We start from the raw sequence: 24,039 nt of genomic DNA on the forward strand, positions 1-24,039 counted from the left end.
GTTCAAAACAGGGGGGCACAATAAATCTGCTTAATTGCAAGCCAATCAGTCATAACATCTGTGGTTGTGGTGGGAAAGTTACTACTAGAGACCATTATTAAAGTTGAAATGAATTCTCATTTTGAAAGCATGGTTCCTCGAGGAATAGCCAGCACTCGTTTACTAATGGCAAGTTGTGTCTGATTAACCTGATTAAATTCATTGAAGTAGCAGAGGTACAGTGATGAAGGTAGTGAAGTGGGTGTTGTATATATGGAATTCCAAAAGGTATTTTATGTAGTGTCTCATAACAGACTTATTTGGAAATAGGATGAAAATGGTATTAAAGGGAAGTACTAACTTGGGCAGGTAAGTAACAATGGATAGGAGACAGTGGGCAAAGCTGAACGAATGCTTTTCTCACTGGAGAGAGATATGCGGTGGGGTCTCCCCGAGGATTGATGTTAGGTCCATTGTTTTTCTTGTATGTAAATGACCTCTAAGGAGCACAATTTTGAAGGTCATTGATGATACTTAAGAAAGAAATAAGACACAAATGACAGTGCATAAGAAATGGGAGCAAGATTAAGTCATAATACCCCTCGATGCATAAATTGACCACAAGGAAAATAGTCGGGCTATAGACTCCAGGAGGAAATAGACTAGCAGTGAAAACAGAAACAAAGGCCAGGATTTTCCCCTCGGCGATTTGGGGGTGGGCCCGCTCGCTGAGGGGAAAACGATGTGGGATGATGTCGGGAGGAATCCCCCGACGTCATCCCAGTCCATTTAAATTTTTAGGAAGGCGGGCGGACAGCGAGATCAGCTGTCCGCCCGCTGACCTGTCAATGGCCAATTGAGGCCATTGACAGGCTAATTAAGATAATTAAAGACCTGCCCGTCCAACCTTAAGGCTGGTAGGCAGGCCAGGAGCCTGAGTGGGCTCCAGATTATTCATGAAACTTCACCCACTGGCGGGATGAAGTTTCATGTCTGTGTTGTAAAAAAAATTAATAAAGTGTATGTGTTCTTTATTAACATGTCCCATCTCGTGTGACATTGTCACATGAGGGGGACATGTTAATAATTTTTTAATCTTTCTATTTTTAATGTTTTTGACACTATCAGTATTAGAACCATAGAAAAGTTACAGCACAGAAGGAGGCCATTTGGCCCATCTTGTCCATGCTAGCCCGAGGACACCCAGGTGCCCTTTCTAATCCCACCTTCCTGCACCCGGCCCATAGCCCTGCAGTTTACAGCACTTTAGGTGCAGATCCAGGTACTTTTTAACAGAGTTTAAAGTTTCTGCCTCTTCCACCAACTTGGGCAGCGAATTCCAGACACTCAATACCCTCTGCGTAAAAAAAAAAGTTCTTCCTCAGGCCCCCCCTATATCTTCTGCCACTTATCTTGAATCTATGTCTCCTGGTTCTAGAATTCTCCATCAAGGGAAACAATTTTATCCTGTCCGCTCTATCTATTCCCCTCATAATTTTGTACACCTCAATCAAGTCACCTCTCAGCCTTCTTTGTTCTAAGGAAAATAACCCCAACCTATCCAATCTTTCCTCGTAGCTACTCTTTTCTAACCCTGGCAACATTCTTGTAAACCTCCTCTGCCTCAGGGAGAAGTGCGGATTTTTGTACGCATGCGTGAAAGCGCGCACTTTGACAGATGGGGAATCCCCAGTCGCCCCCCCCCCCCCCCATACAGGAAGCACATAGCGCTTCCCATCAGGGATGCCACTGGGCGGGCCTTAACTGGCCCGCCCACTTAAAATGCAGGCGGGCCCCGTTTCAGTGGCGGGAGGTCGGCTGCCCGCCCACCGCCAAGCCGATGGGGCCTGCCCGCCATCCAAAGGCAAGATTCTGCCCAAAGAAATCATGCTAAACCTTTACAAATCACTGTTTCAGCCTCAGCTGAAGTGTTGTGCTCTATTCTGGGCGCCATGCTTCAGGTAGATTGTTTAGGTACCAGAGATGATATAGAGGAAATTTAACAATGGTACTAAGGATGAAGGATTTGAGTTATGTAGAGAGAGATAGGAGAAGCTGGGATTGTCTCTCTAGAGCAGAGAAAGTTAAAGGGAGACAGCAGAGGGAGTTTTTGATAGAGCAAGTTGGGAGAAACTGTTTTCTCTAGCAGGTGGGTTGCTAACCAGTGGTCATAGATTTAAAATGATAGGCAAAAGAACTAGAGGGGAAATGATAACTTTTTATATGCAGTGGGCTGCTAAATTCTGGAATTACCAAAAAAGGCATTGGACTCGGTTCCAGAGGGGAAAAAAGGCAATTGGATATGCACTTGAGGACAACTAATTTACAATATTATGGGGAAAAGCTGTGGTGAGGAACTAAATTGCATAGCTGTTTAAAATATCCAGAAGGTCCAGCATAGGCCCAATGGGCTCGTCCCCTGCAAGGTTATATTCTGTGAAATGCTGTTGAAACGGCTTTGTTAATATCAGGAATGATTGAAAATTCCATATTTCTTATTACAGGACAGCTCATGGAGCAGGGCTTGTGGAACAGCACTACATGTTTCTAAAAAGGCTTTGTCAAGTACTTACTGCCCTAGGTGGACAGCTAACTGCACTGTGGGTATGTTGAGCGTATAAGCATCCTTTCTGTCTGTTTTAATGGTAGCATCTTTCTAAGTCATTGCCTTGTTTACAATAGAATGTATTTGTGTAGTCATAGTAGGATGTGTTTTTACAAAGATAAAAACTGGTGAAGCATAGCATTAAGTTAACATTTGTGGAGAGAACACAAGGGTTTTCAATTTAACCCTCATCATTGTTTTCTCCAGAGATGCTAATTGACCTGTTCTATGTTTCTACCATTTTGTGTCCGATTATATTTGCTGTATTTTCTTTTTCTCTTGTATTTGATTTTAGGGTGGTTCTGGACCTAATGGATATGTAAAGCTCTGCATAACTGTGAAGTTTCCATTCAACCTTACACCTAGTGGATTTACATGTTAAACTGCTAGATTTTCTGAATTCATGGTTGTAAAGTAATTTTGCATTAGAATAAAATTGGTGCTAATTCTGTGGTCCTGCCAATATATTTTTTGTATCTAATTGAAACTGTGTCTCTCTCTCAACATAACATCTTTTAAAAAATATATATAACTTAGATTTGATACTTTCGTTGAATTCAGGATTGCAGATAATTTTTTTGTAAATATTTCATTAATCAGACTAACTTGTAGGTCGTATTTGTGGTAGGTGAAAAGGTGGAAACAAAGTTTTTAAAAAATTTTTGTTTCAAAGTCTGCTGAAAAAGCCTATTAAATGGGCAAAAAAAACAAGCATTCATTCATAATTTTGTAATAATCATCTACAAGTTGTGGGTCATGAAATAATTAAACTGCGTTTTGTGCTTGTGTTTCTTACCATATTCAGTCAGTGTCGGAAAACCAAGCAAATTTTATTTGAATATCCTTATAATTAATATCCTTAGTAAGTAGACCATGTTGTCATATCTACCCGTCTATGACAATGAAAGATGAATTTAACTTGTACATGATTTACCATTATGTTTTTAGAATGCACGTATGCCAAAATTGAACTGAAATTTTGTTTCAGGGTAGTGATAAAGATGTTGGCCAACCTCCTAATTTCAACAAATATTTACAAGCATTCTTGGCTTTCACCAATCACCCTAGTCAGGTAATTTGTTTATTTTTTAAGTTGATTGTGTGTGATGCAACTTCCTAACAGTATTGAGTGTTTGAATGTGCACCATGCATGAGTGCAATTTGTATGCTGTTGCCTTGAATTCATGTGTAATAGGAATATATATAAAAAATAAATAGCCTGGATTCAGTTACTCAATGCAAATTGTAAAAAAAAAGAATTTGCAAATGATACAAAAAGGGGAATAAAATCAGATGGTACAGCTCAGAAATGAGAGTATGTTGGATAATGCCTGTAAGTGAACAGTGCAGTTGAGCTAACTATGATGTATAACGCACAAGGAAGAAAAATAGGTGACATCCATATTTTATGAATGGTGTTGAAATAGCTGCAAGCGAAGTTGGGACATAGGAATCTAAAACTTGACGTTAAACATGCCCAATCATTACAACACTGCATCAATTAGGAATTAATATTTGGTTAACTGTTTAGCCAAAACTATAGAAGTTCGAAGAGATAATATCAAACTGTACAGTGCTCTGGTCCAATTGCTTTTTATCATAAACACTTGGAAGCATTGTAGAGAAGAAACATGAAGCTGATCCTCATTGTTGGGTGTTTTAAGTTTGAGGAAAGAGGGAAGTACTTTATCTTGGGATGAACATGTGTGAGTAGTCATCTTGTAGCAATATCTAAGATTAAGAGGTAGAGAGTCCAAAATATTACTAAAATGCAAACTGAAAGTCTGTTATTAGGAGGCATGGGCTCAAACTAGTAAATCACTGATACCAGGAACCCTTCATACCAATGATCCATGTGTGGAATAAACTTCAAATGTCGAAACAATTAGGTGCTACAATGTTAAATTTCTCTGAGTTAGGAACCACTGAATAGCCTTCCTGATCTGTGATTATCCTGGTAATGTCCTAAATTGATTGTCTGCTCTTTAGTCCAGTTGCCATAAAATCTCAGTCAGACCTGCTCAGTTTTTCCAGGTGTTTTTGTTTTGGATTTCCAGTATCCGCAGTCTTTTGCTTTTATCTAAGTCTTTCCATGTTTTGAGGTAGGAAGGCAACATGAGTACAGAGCAGGTGCAGATTGGTGGTGAGCTATCATTGAATGTTCTAGCAAACAAAAAAAAAAGCCAATAAGAATGCTTCTGGCCAAGAGTTAGGCAGGATGAGATTTATTTTCCTTTGTTGACAGTGGATGAGGTGGGATTGGAAGAAAGGGTGGCTTCGGAATTAACCACCTATTTCAAATTTTTCTTTTGTCCAGTATTTAAGATCTTCAACCCAGATAGCTTGGTGTTCATTTTTAAGACATGAGCATGTCTCTAAGGACTCGGTTTTGCTGGAGGTCATTCCACAATTGTTGCATGCAACAATGGCTAATCTTCTGAAGGTATGTGCACTTGGGCATTTCTTCTGCAGATTTTCTCCCTTGAGTAGTGGTGATTTCATTCATGCAGTTTATATCTCATTTATCAGTTTGAAGGCAGCACTGACTTGGGTGGCAAAGCAATGATCAACAAGGTGCAGCTATTGCATTAGGAAGGTTTGAGAGTTGCCAAAGTAAGAAATTCTATAAGTTCCTGGAAGTAAGATAGTAAGCCAAATACTCCCTTCAGATGCAGCTGTGTTTTCTGGTCATTGGTTACAGATCAGCAGTAATTTTGATTTAGTGAAATGTCCTTGGTCACTTGGAAAGTTCAACTCGATGGCACGAAAAATAAGTTATCTTTCAGTTATGGAAGCCATTTTGCAGTATGGAGACATTTGCTAAAGTAATGCAAAGGCAAGCTGAATCATTTCCTTCTGAGTTCCTAAGGAGATTCATATTGGACTCGAAACATCAACTGTTTCTCTCCACAGATACTGTCAGATCTAGAGTTTTTCCAGCATTTTTTGTTTTTATTCCTTCAGGTTTGTGAGCCTTTTTTAACTGGGAACATGCAATCCCCATCCTAAACTGAGAAGCATCGAGGCCAATTGTAGTGTTCTACTTCTGCTTGCCACCTCAGAATGATTGTATGGCCCACTATAATACTAAGTTATATATTTGTGTGTTGAACTTCTATGGTTAATGCAATAATTTCCTTTTTAAGGGCTTGTCTGAATTTCCCTGCTTTTTCATAATTGGATCTAAATTTAGTGTAGTTGGAAATTCATGACAAGAAATTGCACATAGAATTTTTTTAACGGATCTTTCTTCTGACTAGGTTGGATTTCCTTCCAAGAGTGACAGCCCAAGTTGTGAATATTCTCGTGTGGACTTTGACAATGATGAAGACTTCAATGCATTTTTCAATTGTAAGTTCTGTGCTGTTATATTAATACATTAAAGCATATCAAATTCCCTTTTTTAACAGAAGAACTGTGATTCTAATCCTTTTAAACAGTCAGCCATTAATTATAAGATCCCAATATTTCAAGTATGTTTGTTTCTATCTTTGTGTTTGCAGAAGTGGTGGTCTGCTCTAGATAAGCGTAACATTTTGATTCCAATTTACCCAATTGATAGTAGTGAATTTGCAATTGGATGTATAAGATCAGTATTCTACTTTTAATAGCATATTGAAGCACTTTGAATGAAAAGTTTATGCAGGTTAACTTTTTATATTTTGCAGCATTCAGGGCTCAGCAAGGAGAGACCATTAGACTCTCTTGTCGTCTGTCACCGATGACTGGATTCGGCATGGCTTCTGAGGCACTGCAGTATCAGCTTACGGCAGTCATTGATGTTGGCCCAACTATGTGTAAGCTGTTAAGCATTCTGTTTCTGTTTAAGTTATTCAGATGTTTACACCTATTATATACTGAGGCAAATACTGAGTCTGGAAAGCTGTAAAGTGTCTAATCAAAAGATGAGGTGCTTTTCAGATTTCCAATATTTGGCTTTTGAAGTACTTTTGGCGTTGGTGTGTAGTCACTTGCAATGTAGGGAATTGTGGCAGCTAGTTGTGCACTGCAATGTCAAATAATAGCAGAGAGATAATCTGCGTGTTGGCTGAGAGATAAATATTTGCCAACGTGCTGGAGAGAACTCTGCCTTTCTTCAAATAATGCCACTGAATATTTTATGTCCACCTGAGATGGCCTTGATTTTGTTTTAAGTGGCTCAGCTGGTGATATGAAAATAAGTCATGTGGCAGGACCGATAAGAGAGATCTGTTTCTAAAACATACAGTATTCTAGGCTTCATTAATAGGGGCATGGAGTACAAGAGGCCATGATGAACTTATATAAGGCACTGGTTAGACCTCAGCTGGAGTATTGTGTACAGTTTTGGGCTCCACACTATAGGAAGGATATCAACACATTGGAAAGTGTGTAGAAGAGGTTCACAAGAATGGTTCCAGGGATGAGACACTTCAGTTATTCAGAAAGATCGGAGAAGTTGGGACTGTTTTCCTTGGAGAGGAGAAGGCTAAGAGAAGACTTGATAGATGTTGCCAAAATCATGAGGGACTTGGACAGAGTAGATAGGGAGAAACTGTTCCTGCTCAAAAACAGATCGAGAACCAGAGGGAACAGTTTTAAAGTGCTTTGCAAAAGAAGCAAATGTGAGGTGAGAAAAAAGCTTTTCCACACATTGGGTTTTGAATGTACTGCCTGGAAATGTGAAGGCAGGCTCAATTGAGGCATTGAAGAGGGCATTGGATGATTATTTAAATAGAAACAATGTGTAGGGTTACAGGGAAAAGGCAGGAGATGAGCACTAATTTAAAATGCTCAGAGAGCTGGTGCAGACATGATGGGCCAAATGGCTTCTTTCTACACTGTAACAATTCTGTAGTAAATCTTCCCTTCAGCTGAAACGTAACCCTATAGGTTCAGTTATATAACTGTTGAATACTTCACTGCACAACACCTACATTGATTTAGGCTTGGTGGCTCCTTTTGGGAACACTGACATCATTTCAAATGTAACCCTACACCACCCACCCTCTTGCTGCACAGCTGCTGAATGTTTCAGGGTTTTGTTTTCTCTCTCTTTGCTGTTTACCAGCCTATCTATACTGGAATATTGCTGACATAATGCCTGGTTTGCAACATTTCTGCCATGAGGATGCCGTCAGTAACTGGGATTGTGACCTTAGGCTGGTCCAGTTATCGGCTCAACTACTGTACTGGATGAACAATGTTGAGCTGGACTGTCATTCCAGGCCTTATAGATAAGGCTGGTTTGGCAGCTCCTTCCTACTCCCCTTCCCCTTGTCTCCTTTCTTAGGATTCTCAGTCAGTCTGAGGCCCCACCAGTACCATTACCCTTACATGTCTGTTTTTGGAGCTGCCTTGGCCCCAGTACGCTCATGCCAGTTGCCCTTGAGGCCTCACATTGAACTCTGCAATGACTGAGTTCTCAAATGTGGTGCTCGAGAGGAAAATCAAACTATGGGCCAACAGTGTGTGCCTGGTGAAAGAATCAAGTTGCTTGCTTGTACTTTTTTGTGTTTTAACAATATAGCACAGTGGTAACTATGAAACAGCCAATTAACATACAATTTTGCCTTTTATGAGAGGTTAATTTTTTTTTTTACAGTGAATAAGTTTAATTCATTATTTTGTTGCACAAGTTTCTGGGAGTTGTACTGGCTTATTGCAAGTCACATTTCCTGTGAGTTCAATTCATTTTTTTCTTTTAAACCAGTGCTGTCTCAACACCTAATTGGTAACATAGTGGTAGTGGTTCTGTGCATCATTGCAGATGTTTCTATCTTACAGATAAATTGATAGACAAGTCCTTTTGTCAGTGTGTTAGATTTTGTTCTTTTCTTTCTGCAGCTAAGACTGGCAAAGGTTTGTGCTCCATCTTTTCACCATCTTTTGTGCAGTGGGATGCATTAACCTTCTTTATGGAGAGTGTGATGAGCCAGCTATTCAGAACAATGGAACCTGAGGTGCGTGTGAATAATGAAAGGAAACTATTATTTAATATGACCATAATCTAACTGCCAGCCAGTACCCACATAAGCAGCCTTCCTTTTCAAATGGCACGAGCCATTGAAGTTTCAGGTATAACAAGAAATGGGAGCAGGCCATACAGCCCCTCACCATTTAATAAAATCATAGCTGAACTTCTACATCAACTCAATTTTCTGGCCCTATTCCCATGCCCCTTGATTCCCTTTGTGCCCAAAAATCTATTGATCTCATGGGTAAATATGCTTATTTGACTGAGCATCCACAATCTTCAGAGCTAGAGGATTCCAAAGGTTCGCTATGCTTTGAGTGCAGAAATTTCATCGCAGTTTTAAATGGCTCACTCCTAGTTTTAGACTCTCCAGCCAGGGAAAACTCAGCATTTATCCTGTTGAGTCCTCTAAAAATCTTATAGGTTTAATGAGATCGCTTATCATTTCCTAATTTAGAATATTAACAGTTTCTACTCTATTTCTTCTCATTAGACAGCCCTTCATCCTAGGAGTCAATCTAGGGAATCTTTGTTGCACCCACTGTAATGTAAGTTTCATTTCTTGGGTATGGAGACCAAAGCTGTCCATAATTCCAGGTGTGGTTTCTCCGAAGCCACACATTTGTGTTTCTAAAAAATCATTTGTGGGTAGTATATAAATAATACTTTTGCTAATTTTTTTTTTAGTATTCAGCCTTGTATGACAGGATCTTACATTTTCAATTCACCATTTAGAATGCTAGTCCATATCCTCCTGGCTCTCAGGTGTTATCTAAGTTTCCACTTTTCCATTTAGTCCATGCATGTTAAATAGAATTCTATAAGTTAAGCGGTCACCTCTGAAACCTATTGAGTTCACCTTAAGCTGTACAAGAGCAAGATGATTGTCTTCCTGTTTTCTTTTCCCATTGCTTTTGGGAGGGTTTTCTTTTATTATTCATTCATGAGATGTGGGTGCTGCTGGCTGGGTCAGCATTGATTGACCTTGAGAACTGAGTGGCTTGCTAGACCATTTCATAGGGCATTTAAGAGTCAACCACATTGCTGTGGGTCTGAAGACACATGTAAGCCAGACCAGGTAAGGACAGCAGATTTCCTTCCCTAAAGGACAGTGGTGAACCAGATTGGGGGAAACAAAATACCAATCTCGATTTGGTGCATCATTGCAGAACCGTGTGTACGGTTGGAAACAGCTTTACTCAAATGTTAAACCATTAGCAAAGATGGGGCTGTATTTTTGTTTGACTTTCAATTTTCTGTCCTTTTTTTTTTTCTTCTACATCTATCAGAGATGTGAGCGTAATCCCTTTTTATCTCCCCATGGCTGTTGGTCTTGTGTGAACTGCTAGGTGTTGGGGGAGTTGTGGGAAGGGACTAGGGCAATAGATTTGGGGATGGAGCAAATTTTCTAGTTTTGTACATGAGTTTAATTAATCACATCACTTCAAAGCTAAATACTTAATGCTGGGGGAAGTGATGCACATTTGCTGTTTTTGCTTGTGTGTTTGGAGAGGGGAATTGGGGAATACAGTTCGCTTCATTTTTTTTTAAACCACAAGTTTAAGGAAATGTTTGTAGCAGCATAATAAAACAGATGAATGATATCTTGTTCCTTAACGAAACACAATTATAATTTCAGTGTAACATCTAGAATTTAGAATTTTATCTCCATACAAAACACTTAATATTGTTTGACTGTAATGAAAATGAAAAATGGCATCTAGATGCCTAACTCTTTGTTTTGTTTTTCAGCAACTTCCAGTGGCAGATGGGATTGAGCTGCTCAAAGCTGTCTTAAGCTATCAAACACATGATCCGCTCATTCTGTCATGCATCCTAACAGCTGTATCCACACTTTCTCCCTTCCTGCTCCACGATGCCACTGTCTTACCTCAAGTCCTCGAAAAGGTATATCGTTCTTGTGTAGCAATCTATAGAACTTTAGAAAAACTGATTACTTCAAAAAAAGCTGGCAGTTACCAAAAAGCTGACAACTGAAATGCAGTCTAACTAAAGATTGATCAAGTCACAAGTACACAAAAAAATAGGAGCTTATGGTCTGTCTAACCTGCTTCGCCATTTAATACGATCATTACTGATCTCTGGTTTCAACTTCATTTTCCCATCATTCCCCCCATACCCCTTAATTCCTTGATAGACCAAAAATCTGTCTGTCCCAGCCTTAAATGTATTCAACAATGGAGCATCCACAACCTCCTGGTGTAGAGAATTCCAGAGATTCACAACCCTTTGGGTCAAGTAATTTCTCTCATCTTAGTCCTAAATGATCAACCCCTTGTCATGAGACTATGCCCCTCATGTTTTAGACTCCTTGACTGGCAGAAACAATCTGTCAGTATCTACCCCGTCAAGCCCCTTCAGAATTTTGTAGGTTTCAATGAGATCGTCTCTCATTTTCCTGAACTCCAGAAAATATAAGCCCAATTTACTCAGCCTCTCAACACAGGATAACCCCCTCCTCCCAAGGATCAATTTAGTGAACCTCCACTGTACCGCCTCCAATGCAAGGATATCCTTTCTTAGATTCTTAGGATTCCAGATGTGGCCTCACCAAAACCCTCTACAACTGTAGCAATACTTGTTTATTCTTGTACCCCAATCCTCTTGCAATAAAGGCCAACATGCCACTTGCTCTCCTAATTGCTTGCTGCACCTGCACGTTAACTTTCTGCGTTCCTTGTACAAGCATATCCAAGTCTCCTTGAACATCCACACTTGCAAGTTTCTTACCTTTCAAAAAATATTCTTGTGACCAAAGTAAATAACTTCACACTTCCCTACGTTATACTCCATCTGCCACGTGGTTGCCCACTCATTTAACTTGTCTATATCATTTTGCATCCTCTCCCAAAAGCTTACTTTCCCACCTAGCTTGGTATCATTGGCAAACTTAGATACCTTACTCTCTGTCTCTTCATCTGAGTTGTTAATATAGATTATAAATAGCTGAGGCCCAGCACTCCATTCACTGCGTGCCAACTTGAAAAAAGCCCTGTTTATACCGTCATTCTGCTTTCTATCCATGCTAAAACATTAGCCCAACTCCATGAGCCCTTATCTTGCCTATTAACCTTTTGTATGGCACCTTATCAAATCCCTGTTGGAAATCTAGGTATACTACATCTACTGGTTCCCCTTTACCTGCCCTACTAGTTAATTCCTCAAAAAAAATTCTAATTTTGTCAAACAGGATTTCCCTTTAGTATAACCATGTTAACTTGTTCCAGTCATACTATACCTTTCCAAGTGCATTGTTAAGACTTCCTTAATTATAGATTCCAACATTTTCCTAACAATTGGTGTTTGGCTAACTGGCCTGCAGTTCACTGTTTTCTTTCTCCTTCCTTTCTTGAAAAGCAGTGTAAAATTATCCAACTTCAATCTAATGAGATCATCCCCGAATCTAAGGAATTTTGGAAAATCATAGCCAGCACATCCATTATCTCTGCAGCTATCTCTTCTAGAACCCTAGGGTGTAGGTCATCAGGTTCTGGGATTTATCAGATTTTTGTCCCTTAAGTTTCTCCAGTACTTTTTTTTGGCTGATATTAATTTCCTCACTCTAAAAGCTCTCAGGTTACCATCTATTTCTGATATGAAGGTTGTGTCCGTTTTCGCAGTAGAAGACACAAAGCTTTTGTTCAGTGCCTCTCCTGTTTCCTCATTCCCCATGATAATTTCTCCTGTCTTCGCTGCTAAGGGACCAATGTTTACTTTAGCTACTTTTGTTTTCCCTTTTTATAGTCATAAAACTCTTACAATCTGTTTTTATATTTCTGGCCAATTTATTGTCATATTCTATTTTTTTTTCCCCTTATCAACTTTTTGGTAGCCCTCTGCTGGTTTCTAAAGCACTCCCAATCCTCAGACTTGCTACTGTTTTTTTTTGCAACAATGTAAAATTCTACCCTTAACTTCCTGAGTGAGCCACAGATGGGTCTGTCTTGCTGAGTTTTTGTTTTTCAATGGAATGTATTTTTGTTGACCATTTTGAATTGTTTCTTTAGATGTTTTCCACTGTTCATTAACTACCATACCCAATTACCGTACCCAGTTCTCCCTTCATACCTATGTAGTTGCCTCTAAGTTTAAGATTTTTGTTTGTGATTGGAGTATTTCACTTTCAAACTTGGCATGGAATTCAGTGGTATTATGATGACTGTTTCCCAGTGGATCTTTTACTATGACATTATTAATTAACCCTGCTTCATTATACAACAGTAGATCTAAAGATAGCTGTATTCCTAGTTGGTTCTACAACGTATTGCTCCAAGAAATGGTTACAAAAACATTCCACAAACTCATCTTCTAGACCATTCTTGCCAATTTGATTGTTCCAGTCTATATGAAGATTAAAGTCCTCCACAATGATTACATTCCCTTTGTCCCAAGCTCCAATAATTTCTTGTTTAATGCCCTGCCAAATGGTATAACTACTTTTAGGGGCCGGTAAACTACTCCCACAAGTGTTTTCTGACTCTTGCTATTCCTAATTTCCACCTGTACTGATTCAGTTTCATGACCTTCTAAGACCAATTCCTGTCTCACTAATGTCCTTATGTCTTTGTTATTTGTTCCAAGCCCACTGTTCCAAGACAAGTGAATACATTTTAATGAAAACTGAAACCCAGTGCTCTCGCATATGATATAGAAAAGTAAATAGTTACCATAAGAGTGCAGTAGGGCATGAACTTGACATCACTTGAGCCCCTGCTATACTCAAAATATTCCATTAAATGTATAATGGATTGGGGATACCCAAAGTACAGAGTAAAATTGTTTGCAGTGATGGATTTAGAAATGTGAAGAGGGAAAGCAAACTCTGGCGATGGATTTTTTTTTCCACGGGGATGCAGTGAGGGTGTGAAAGTGAAATCACCCTTCTGTTTGCTCTCTTTTTTTACTCCTACCAAAAAAGGACATTTTGTTATTTGATCTGCAGCTTTTCGACATTTTCAATTGTGTGTGCAGATTTCAGCATTAGGTTTGTTTAATTTTTTTTTCTGATTTCGGGTTTTTGTGTGCATCCTATCACACCTCAATATTTTTAATCTTTTTGCAATTATTATGACGAATATAGAAACAAGCAGCAAATATCTAATTATGATCAAGAAGCAAATAATAAAATGGTGTTTAGAGAGATCGTTCCCAGCACTATGGTAACGGCTGCTATTTGCTGGATCACAAAATGATATCCCTAAACCAACAACTTCCCCTTTTGCATCAATTGATATGCTGGTTTTAAGGATGTACGGAAAAGGAGCAAGAGCAGCCTCTGGCCCCTCAAGCCTGTTCCGCCATTCAGTATGATGATGGCTGATTTTGCCTCACTTCTACTTTCTCATCCATTCCCCATATTTCTTGATCTGTCTATCCCAGCCTTGAATATGCTTAATGATGGAACATCCCCAGTACTCGGGAGCAGACAATTCCCAAGACTGAAACCTTGTGAATGTCACCTATATAAAGCTGTATAAATTTGTTCAATTTTTTTTTTTTAGCTCTTTGCATCTGCTACTTTTGAAGTGGTTGAGGAGAGCCAGGTAGGACAACTTTCTTTACTAAAAGAAAAAAAATTGGTTCTAAAATATTGATAGCAGGTCTATACTTAGAATGTGCATCTATTGGGGTTGCAGGCTCCGAGAACTAGAGCAGTGAAAAATGTTCGTAGACATGCTTGTTCGTCCATTCTCAAGATGTGCAGAGATCACCCAGAACTGATCATGGTAAGTGACAAAAGGTCATCTTATTCTCAAGGATTGCTGACAAGTTGCGGTTGAATTTGCTATTTCTTCAGTTGTATTTAAAAGTATGATCTTGCTCAGCCAACACAAAGCTCTCAATATTTCTACATGTGGTCACTGTTAAGTGACAAGTCCAGTCCAAGTTGACCAGACTAAACCATTTATTACTTGGAAACAGATGATTTTGTTGGTCAGTTTATTTACTTTTTCCTTTCCTCCCTCTTCTCCAAACAGTGTTAATTCTTTGCTGGAGTAACCTTCATGGTTCTGGGCTTCCTCTGGTACCACCTTCCAAGTGGTTGTTCTGTGTGAACCTAGACCTGCTGTGTTGACAAGCTATTTTGTTTCTTATTGATTAAATACGTTTTCAGCTGTGCCGTTCTAGCTAGATTACTTCCCTAGATTCTGGAAGCGCCCCATTAGATTGGAAAATGGTAAATGTAACTCCTCTATTCCAGAAACGAGGAAGACAGAAAACAGGAAACTACAGGGTAGTGAGCTCAACATCTATTGTAGGGAAAATGCTGAAATCTTATTAAGGAAGCTATAGCCAGGCACTTAGAAAATCTCAATGCAATCAGGCAGAGTCAACATGGTTTTATGAAAAGGAATTTACTAGTGCTCTTTAAGGACGTAACTAGCAGCATGGATAAAGAGGAACCTCTTGATGTACTTCAATTTCCAAAAGGTATTTGACAAGGTGCCACATCAAAGGTTACTAAAAATAAGAGCTCATGGCGTAAGGGGGTAACATATTAGTGTGGATAGAGGGTTGGTTAGCTAACAGGAATCAGAGTAAGCATAAATGGGTCATTTTCGGTTTAGAAAGATGTAATGAGTGGAGTGCCACAGGGATCGGTGATGGGGCTTCAACTATTTACAATTTATATTAATGACTTGGATGAAGGGACTGAATGAATAATTGCTAACTTTGCTGATGGCACAAAGATAGGTAGGAAGGTTAGTTCCGAAGAGGACATAAGGGATCTGCAAAGGGATATAGATAGAAGTGGGCAAAAATTGGGGGTGAGTATAATGTGGGAAAATGTGAATGTGTCCATTTTGACTGGAAGAATAGAATAGCAACATATTATCTCAATGCAGAGAGATTGCAAACTCACATATGTATGGATCTGTGTGCCCTGGTATATGAATCACAAAAAGTTAGTTTACAGGCATTGCAAGTGATGAGGAAGGCAAATGGAATGTTGTTGTTTAATGTCAGGGGAATGGAATATAAAAGCAGGGATGTTTTGCTTCAGTTGTGCTTGCATTGGTGGGACCTCATCTGGAGTAATGCACAGTTTTTGTCTCCTTAGTTAAGAAAGGACATAGTTGCATTACAAGCAGATCAGAGAAGTTTCACTTGACTGATTCCTGAGATGAGGGGATTATCCCCTGAGGAAATGTTGGACAGCTTGGGCCTGTATATATTGGAGTTTAGAAGAATGAGAGGTGATCTTATTGAAACCTATAAGATCCTGAGGGAACTTGAGAGTGCATGCTGAAAAGATGTTTCCCCATGTGGGAGAGACCAGAACCAGGGAACATAGTTTAAAAATAAGGGGTCTCCCATTTAAGACAGAGAATTTTTTTCTGAGGGCCAAGAGCCTGTGGAACACTCTTCCCCAGAGAGTGGTAGAGGCATATTTTTAAGGCAGAGGTAGATAGATTCTTGGCTAACAAGGGAATCAAAGAGTATAAGGGGTAGGCACGATAATGGCATTGAGACCACAATCCGATCAGCCATGATCTTATTGAATGGCAGAGCAGGCTCAAGGGGCCAAATGGCCTACTCCTGCTCTTAATTGGTATGTTCATACAGGGCTTTCAAACTGTTTCCCAAATGGATAAGGACATTTCTGAATTATGCTAAATTTGCTAATTTAATCTGGAATGGCATCTGATGTCTACAGTTTGTCTATTTACTTTTTAGTCTGAGGACAAAACAGTTAGGATTCTTGCTTTTAATGGCTGACCAGTGGTCTCTGCTGAAAGAGATATTTGTGGGCAACTGACAATGACTGCAACTTCATGGACAAGTATTTTGCCAAAACTATAGTTTTATAGATTTGAAAAATGGCAATTTGGGGTGCCCATGGAACTGTACTCCAGCAAGTGCTAGCGCCTCAAGGAAAGAAAACAATTGGAGCAGGAAAGAAGGCTTCTGATCTTTGATTTTTTAAATTGATTTTAGCTGCTGCTACGCAAACAATATGTCAATTTATTTTGTACCAGTGATATTTTAATAGGCCAATGCCATTCAGTGAGTGCATAGAGTTGGTACTGATTTGTGCTGTCCTTAGTTTTTCCAGGAGAATTAATTCAGGTCACAGATGCACAAGTATTATAAAAGAGTGGGTAGGGAGAGGGGAAATAAGCAGAACATTTTGATTCACATATTACTTTTGCTAATCCAGTTTGTTGTCTTGGGGAAGTACAGTTACATTGGCAAATTTGGCCTAGTTTTTAGCAACAAAAAGAGGTGGTTGCTTAGTTGCAATACCATTCTCATTCTTTGCAGTAGGATTTACCCTTTTCTACAAGATTGTGCAAAAGCTTTATCGAAATGGTGATTCTTCTATTTTTAGCCGGTGTTTGAAATGTTCTACGCCCATGTCAAGCGCCTGCAGCAAGACGAAAGACAACTTACACAGTTGGAGAAGTGTGCTTTAATGGAATCTCTTGTTCTCCTGAGCAATCAGTTCAAGGATTATGAACGACAGAAAGCCTTCCTGGAGGAGCTCATGGCCCCTGTTACTAACCTTTGGTTGTCTGAGGAGATGCAAAGGTATATTTTTGAACAACTGTTGTTATAGTTGATGTCTGGTGTACAAAAGTACATGTTTATATATACTGCATATTGAATTGCCTTTGAAATTAATGTGCCTATACTGTAACTTAATATAAAAGTTATGCTTTTTCTGAACTTGGTATAGATATTGCTGAGTAATTAAGAGTTGATTTTAAATGCCAGCAAGTGGTTGAACTTATTTTAAATAAGTTAACATTTTAAATATTGAGACTTAGTTGAAGGAGTAACTTGTCATCAGTCTTTGAGAAGTATTTAAGATAACATACATTGCATAGGATATATGACACAGAAACAGGCCATTTGGCCCAACCATCCATGCCAGTGTTTATGTTCCATCTAAGTCTCCTCCCATCTTTTCTCATCTGAGTCTACCATCATAACCATCAATTTATTCCCTTCTCCCACATGTGATTGTCCAACTTCCTCCTAATTGCATCTATACTACTCACTTCAGCAAGCCCCTGTGATCGTGAGCTCCACATTCTCACCATTCTGGGTAAAGAAGCTTCTGAATTCCCAGTTGGATTCCTTATTAACTATATTGTATTGACGGCTTCCAGTTATGCCCCGCCCCACAAGAAAACATTTTCTCTGTAACTACTCTTATCAAAACCTTTCATAATTTTGAAGACTTGTAGGTCACCCCTCAGATCTTTTTCAAAAGAAAAGGGACCCAGCAAATCAATCCTTTCCTGATGATGTGTATATCCTCATATCCCTGGTACCACCCTTGTAAATCTACTCTGCACCCTCTCCAGTGCCTATATCCTTTTTTGTAATATGGCAATCAGAACTGTCTGCAATACTCTAAATGTGGTCTAACCAAGGTTTGATACAGGTTTAGCATAAGTTCCCTACTTACTCTTTTATGGCCTTGCTAACCTGTGGTGCAACTTTGATTTGATATACTTATACTCTGAGATCCTTTGATCCTGTACTACATCTAAATTTGCATCTTCCAAGTAATATTAACCTCCCTATTCTTCCTACCAAAATGTATTACCTCAATTATCTGTGTTGAGCTTTATTTGTCCATTCTGCAAGTTTGTTAATGCCCTCCTGTAATTTGTTACAGTCCTCAGTTTTTGCAAATTTAGAAATTGTGTTTTTGATTCCAAAGTCCAAATCATTATTGATAAGTTGTGAACTGTAGAGGTCCCAGTACTTATCCTTGCGGAACACCATTTCCCACCTCTTCCACTCTGAATAACTAACCTTTACTCCTACTCTCGGTTTTCTGTATTAAAGCCAGCTAGCAATCCATTCTGCTGCTTGTCCCCTGACTCCACAGTCTCTGACCTTATTTGTTAGTCTATTATGGGGCAGCTTATCGAAGGCCTTTTAAGAAATCCAAATAAATTACATCTAATGTATTACCATTGTCTTTTTTTTCTTTGTTACCTCCTCAAAATATTCATAAGGTTGGCCAAACAAGATTTCCCCTTTTGAAATTCATGCTGAAAATTCATTATTACATTTTCGTATCTATCATTCTTCTCTCCTTTAGTAGGGGTTCTGTTTATTTTTTCTACCATCGACGTTAAGCTGACTGGTCTATAGTTCCTGGGACAAGTTCTGTCTCTCTTAAGTATAGGAATTATGGTAGGCTGTAAGCTAAGTAGCAATTTTGTGATGCCAATCTTTACAAAATAATGATTTTGCAAAATCTACAAAAAACCTGTAGATTTTAGGAGCAAGGAAAGAATTGGGAAGATGAGGGCTTCCATGACTTTGAAAGCCTGGAGAAGATTAATTGTTTTGCCCTTTTTCAAACAATGAGACTGCATGGAGGGAAGGAAGTATGAGTTAGATGGAGTATTTGGAACTTTGAATGAATGAATGAAAGGAAAGGTCAAAAGGGAATTGTGTTGATTTTTAAACTAAAAAATACAATGTTTCTTTGGATGCTCACTTCTGGCATCCCCTTTTCCTTTTGTCTAGGAGTACAAAAGATGTGTGAGAGCAATCTGCTTGGATGTAAGAGCAAGGTCTAAGTCTTGAACAGACTTGACCTTTACAGAAAATTCATGAGTATTCTTGAGAACAAATATTTGGTGCTAAAGATAATTTTGAGCTTGCATATTTGGAACTCTATTAGAAGTCAACTGCGTTGCAGTCTTGTAATTTTGATTTTCTAAGAGCAAGGGGTAACTGATGACCTGTGTAATTTTAGAAACTGATCTCTTTTTAGTGCATGTACTTAAAGATTATTTTGTGTTGCAGAGTGCTTTCAGATCCAGCGATGTTTCTTTCGTACATTGGTGCAGATGTCACTCCAGATGATCCCATTAGAGAAGACCCAGCAGGCATCAATAGATCTCGGGTACGTATGTGTTTGTGGCTAAACTATGCTCAATGAATTGCACATCTACCTGTTTGTGGATTATTCCAGGAGGATGGCTAATTCAGTGCCATCAAACTGACGGCGTTTAAATTCAAAAGTACTGGAGAACCATTTTAGTTTTGTGACTCAACTAACATCTGTCCTGCTACTATATATGAATGTTCAGATAATTTATCAAAGATGATCTTTTATTCAATCTTAAATTTAGAAACCGTGTAACACAGGAATCTTCTTAAGGGATGGTCCTGGAACATATCAAGGCCTACTCTTCACTATGTATGATGAAGACGTCTACCAGTAATTCTGAACAAAATATGACAAAATATCAAGTACCGTGGAGTGTTTTTTTAAAATGGGTCATGGGGGAGAGATTATAGAAGCTGTCTGAAACACGTTTTTAAATTACAAGACAGGTCATGTCAAACAGATCACGTTATGGTGACTTTTGGAGAAGGGACTGGGGTTGTACAATACCGTTGCTTAATCTTGAGATGCTGGTGACAATGAAGAACGATGTTTTGTAATTAGAAATAAGCTTCATTTGTCAGTAGCAGCGTTCCTTATGGTGGACAGAATCTGTTCTGTTGGGAGGTTGTGGAATAACTTGTATATTTTTTGGTATTACAACAGTGAGGACCTAGGAGTGTAGTTTATGATGTGTTGTTTACTTCAGGTTTTAATGGCAGGAGCTGCGACAAGTGTGCCTTTTGGGAGGGAAGTGTTGAGAGGAAAAAGATCTCTTTTCTGAAAATATACTTTCATAGGGGTCAAAATGTTAGGCCAAGTACAGTATCAAATAGGTCAAGTCTGATTTTGTCCATCTGATCCTATATTGCCAGTTCCATATCTCGTAAAAGCAGTGGATTTGGACTGCATCTAGACTTAATTGTATATATGATGTTTCGCTTCAGAAACCAAAAGGTACTTATGTATATTTAGTATGGAGTACTGAAAACCTGCATAGCACCTGTGTGTAATACCACCTTTTGGAATTCTTAGCACTTTCATGCACATTGCCAACCTTTCCCACCTCAAAAAAAATTCCTAATCGAAGCCCGCTGTTCCTAACTGTTGCGGTCAGGAATTTGATGCCACAGCTGCCTGGAGGTAACGATCCCCAGGTACTACTGGTAAAGGTCAATGAAATTTTGCGAGAGCTTTCATCTCTGCTTTTTACCTTATTTTGACAGATCAGCTTGTGTGTTTACACCATACTTGGAGTTGTGAAGCGGGCTCGCTGGCCTACTGACCTGGAGGAGGCAAAGGCCGGAGGGTTCGTGGTTGGATTCACACCCAGCGGGTCTCCGATCTACCGCAACGCCTGCACTGAGCATGTCATCAAACTTCTTGACAACCTGCTCGCCCTGATAAGGTGAATCAAGTTGGACAAGAGTAGCAGCACGTAAACCAAAGCCATTATACCAACACTGGATCTAGGCCAGGAAAACATGGTCTTGAGCCAGTGAAAAATAAATGTCAAGACAAGTACACTATCAGCTAGTCTGCATAGTGCTCTTTCACAAAGTCTTTCATTTTGAGCTTGGATATTGTTGCTTAAAACCTTTTGTACTGCATCACAGTTTAGGAAAATAAGGAATAATAATTTAGACGGTGTGATTTGTTTTGCATTGCCTAAATCACCATATAGCTTTAAACTTAGAACGTGTTCCACTTCAAAATTAGTCATCTTGCCTAACTTGAATTTTTCTGCAAATCTTGGTTTTTTTTTTTACTGTTTGAAGAAAATTCAGGTAGGTTGTCAGGTAAGTAGGTTCTTTAGAGTTGCTAGTAATCATGTAAAATGGAGCTACAGGTAATTGCTGAATTCCAGATTTTTGAGGATTCACTGTTTTGTGTATTCCTACTTAATTTTAAAAATTGGCATTTTTTTGACCACACCTGTCCCAAAATGACCCTATTACTTTTATAAGACAGAAGTCAAAAGATTTACCACATTTAAGAACTTTTTCAAATTATCCTCTGTTGATGCATTTTGCATGATGTTTTGTGCACCTTCACATGCCTCATTAAATTTTCCATTGAGCGAATAATCTTAGTAATGCATTTTTAAGATTTCTATTGCTGAAACTTTAAATTTAGAATATACTTTTTCCCGAACACTTAGTATTCTATATTCTTTGAAAATAACTACTAAGTTTTAGCATGTTAACGTTTTAAGCCCATACAAATTGCTCCATTTTTAATTTTAAAAATTGCTGAATTTTTAACCCAATTAGTAACAAGTTTAACTTTGTTTGATAAATGCCTCTGAATTTCATCTTTTTCCACAGATGCCCAATTTAGCGTATTTACAAAATGACTGGAAATACAAGACTCGCCTGGCTTTTTGTTTAAACTTGAAGAAAATGCTTATCAAATTAATAGCCTCAGCTGGCTTTAAAAAAAAGTTGCAGACTGCAGACGCCAACTATTAATGTAATTCTAGGCTTGTAACAACATTTTATCCACAAACAGTGGGAGAGATTTGAAGCCTCCAACCAGCAAATATGGAACAATAGCACCCCAAAAATGGTGGTGGGGGCCGATTTGCAGTCCTGTTGCCTCTAGTGTGGACGTCCGTACCTTCGCCAGGACTAACTGTTGGGTAGTTGGGCAGTCTTCCTAGGTCAGGTGCTTAGCACTTTAAATAATCAAATTGAGGCTGTCAGAAGTACATAGGTCCTGATAACCATTTTGGCTGTCCAGTCAAAGATGAGTGCAGCTGGTAAGTTTTCCATTTTTGTGAGGCTGAGGAGGAGCAGAAGTGTTTCTCCAGGCTCCAAAAAAAAGTTGTCCTAGGCTGTTGCACCAAAGCCTAGTCTTCAACATGGACTGACCTCCTGTAAAGATTATCAGGACAGGAGGTGTGCCACCAAAAGTCAATCCCTGAATGTTTCTATTTTAATATATCTGATTACTGTTTTGCAGAGAGTGGCATCTTGCCACTGGTTGCGACCAGCTAATGCCTACGATATACTGGAGATTATTACGTTTTTTTCTTATGGATATATGTGATTGGAGACTTAATAGGTTTTAAAAAAATATATGTTGGAACACCTTTTTTGTTTCCTATACATAAAATTTGAAAGGGGTCTTCTAAAATTCTCAATTTCTGCATAGCCCTTTCCTTTTTTAAGTGTATATCCAATTCACTTTTGAAAGTTATTGAGTTTGCTGCCACCACCTTTTCAAGCAGTGTATTCCAGGTCACCATAGATCATCGCCTCTTGGTTCTTTTGCTAATTATCTTAAATTTGTGTCTTTCAGTTAATGACGCTGCCACTAGTATAAACATTTTTTCCTGTTTAAAAACTCCTAAATTTTGAATACCTACATTAAATCCCCCCCTTAACCTTCTCTGCTCCAAAGGGAGAAATCTCAGCTTCTGTTCTCTCCTCATAACTTTAACTGGCAGGTCAAGTTTTGCGTGTGTGAACCTCCAGACCTCTTGTGCATCACTTCACACCTTTGGTTTAAATTCCAATTGTCCGTTTCACTAGTTTATCTTCCTGAACTCTGCTACTATCCTCCTCACTGTTTACTGCATTTCCAGAGTGCCACCTGTACCCAAGTCAGTTCAGTATATTTCAAAAATAGCACTGGTCCTACTGTACTTGCCTGCAATTTAAACAATGGCCATTGACCATTACACTCACCTTTCTCATAGAGTTATAAGGCACAGAAACAGGCCCGTCAGCCCATTGTGCCCATGCTGGCCATCAAGCACCTATCTATTCTAATCCCGTTTTCCAGCACTTGGCCCGTAGCCCTGTATGCTATGGCATTTCAAGTGCTCACCTAAATACTTAAACGTTGTGAGGCTTCCTGCCTCTACCACCTCCTCAGGCAGTGTGTTCCAGATCCCAACCACCCTTTGGATGAAAAAAAATTTCCTCAAATCCCCTCTAAACCTCCTACCCCTTACCTTAAATCTATGCCCCCTGGTATTGACACCTCCACTAAGGGGAAAAGTTTCTTCCTACCTACCCAATCAATGCCCCTCATAATTTTGTATACCTCTATCAGGTCCCCCCCCCCCCCCCCCCCCCTTCTTTGCTCTAAGGAAAACAACCCTAGCCTATCCAGTCTCTTCACAGCTGAAACGCTCCAGTCCAGGCAACATCTTGGTGAATCTCTTCTGCACCTTCTCCAGTGCAGTCACATCCTCCTTATAGTGTGGCGACTGGAACTGCACACAGTATGCCTGTTGTAGCCTAACTAGCGTTCTATACAGCTCCAACATAACCTCTCTGCTCTTTCTGTCTTTAATCTATTTACTATCCGCTCTGCCATTGCCCCTTTAATTCTATGTGCTTCAATTTTGCTAACAAGTTTATTTTATGGCACTTTATCGGTAATCGTTTGAAAGTCCATATATGCATCAATTTCATTATCTCCCGTTGCTGCGTTATTTCTTTGAAGAATGTAATCAGTTTTGTCAGGCACAATTTGCTTTTAACAAATCTGTGTTGGCTGTCATTAATTAACCTATGTTTTTCCAAGTGAATATTTATTTTCTCTAGGATTATGGTCTTCAAAAGTTTTCTCACTACTGTTACGACCACAGCCAGTGTT

At 39.1% G+C, this 24,039-nt stretch overlaps 1 protein-coding gene across 2 annotated transcripts in view; it reads left to right on the top strand.

The window, feature by feature from the left end:
• LOC121294028 (exportin-5) overlaps positions 1-24,039 on the top strand; it is a 100,676-nt gene that overhangs the window by 43,706 nt on the left and 32,931 nt on the right. The window contains exons 9-20 of one of the 2 annotated variants that reach the window (XM_041217528.1): positions 2,484-2,583; positions 3,573-3,656; positions 4,902-5,027; positions 5,845-5,935; positions 6,253-6,381; positions 8,411-8,526; positions 10,293-10,448; positions 14,063-14,104; positions 14,189-14,287; positions 16,897-17,096; positions 19,344-19,443; positions 20,655-20,836. In XM_041217528.1, the coding sequence (XP_041073462.1) occupies positions 2,484-2,583; positions 3,573-3,656; positions 4,902-5,027; positions 5,845-5,935; positions 6,253-6,381; positions 8,411-8,526; positions 10,293-10,448; positions 14,063-14,104; positions 14,189-14,287; positions 16,897-17,096; positions 19,344-19,443; positions 20,655-20,836 (1,425 nt within the window). The remainder of the gene's footprint in view (positions 1-2,483; positions 2,584-3,572; positions 3,657-4,901; positions 5,028-5,844; positions 5,936-6,252; positions 6,382-8,410; positions 8,527-10,292; positions 10,449-14,062; positions 14,105-14,188; positions 14,288-16,896; positions 17,097-19,343; positions 19,444-20,654; positions 20,837-24,039) is intronic. The other variant, XM_041217537.1, reaches the window with a different exon arrangement.

This window comes from Carcharodon carcharias, chromosome 2 (genome assembly GCF_017639515.1).
Source record: "Carcharodon carcharias isolate sCarCar2 chromosome 2, sCarCar2.pri, whole genome shotgun sequence".
NCBI classification, from domain to species: Eukaryota; Metazoa; Chordata; class Chondrichthyes; order Lamniformes; family Lamnidae; genus Carcharodon; species Carcharodon carcharias.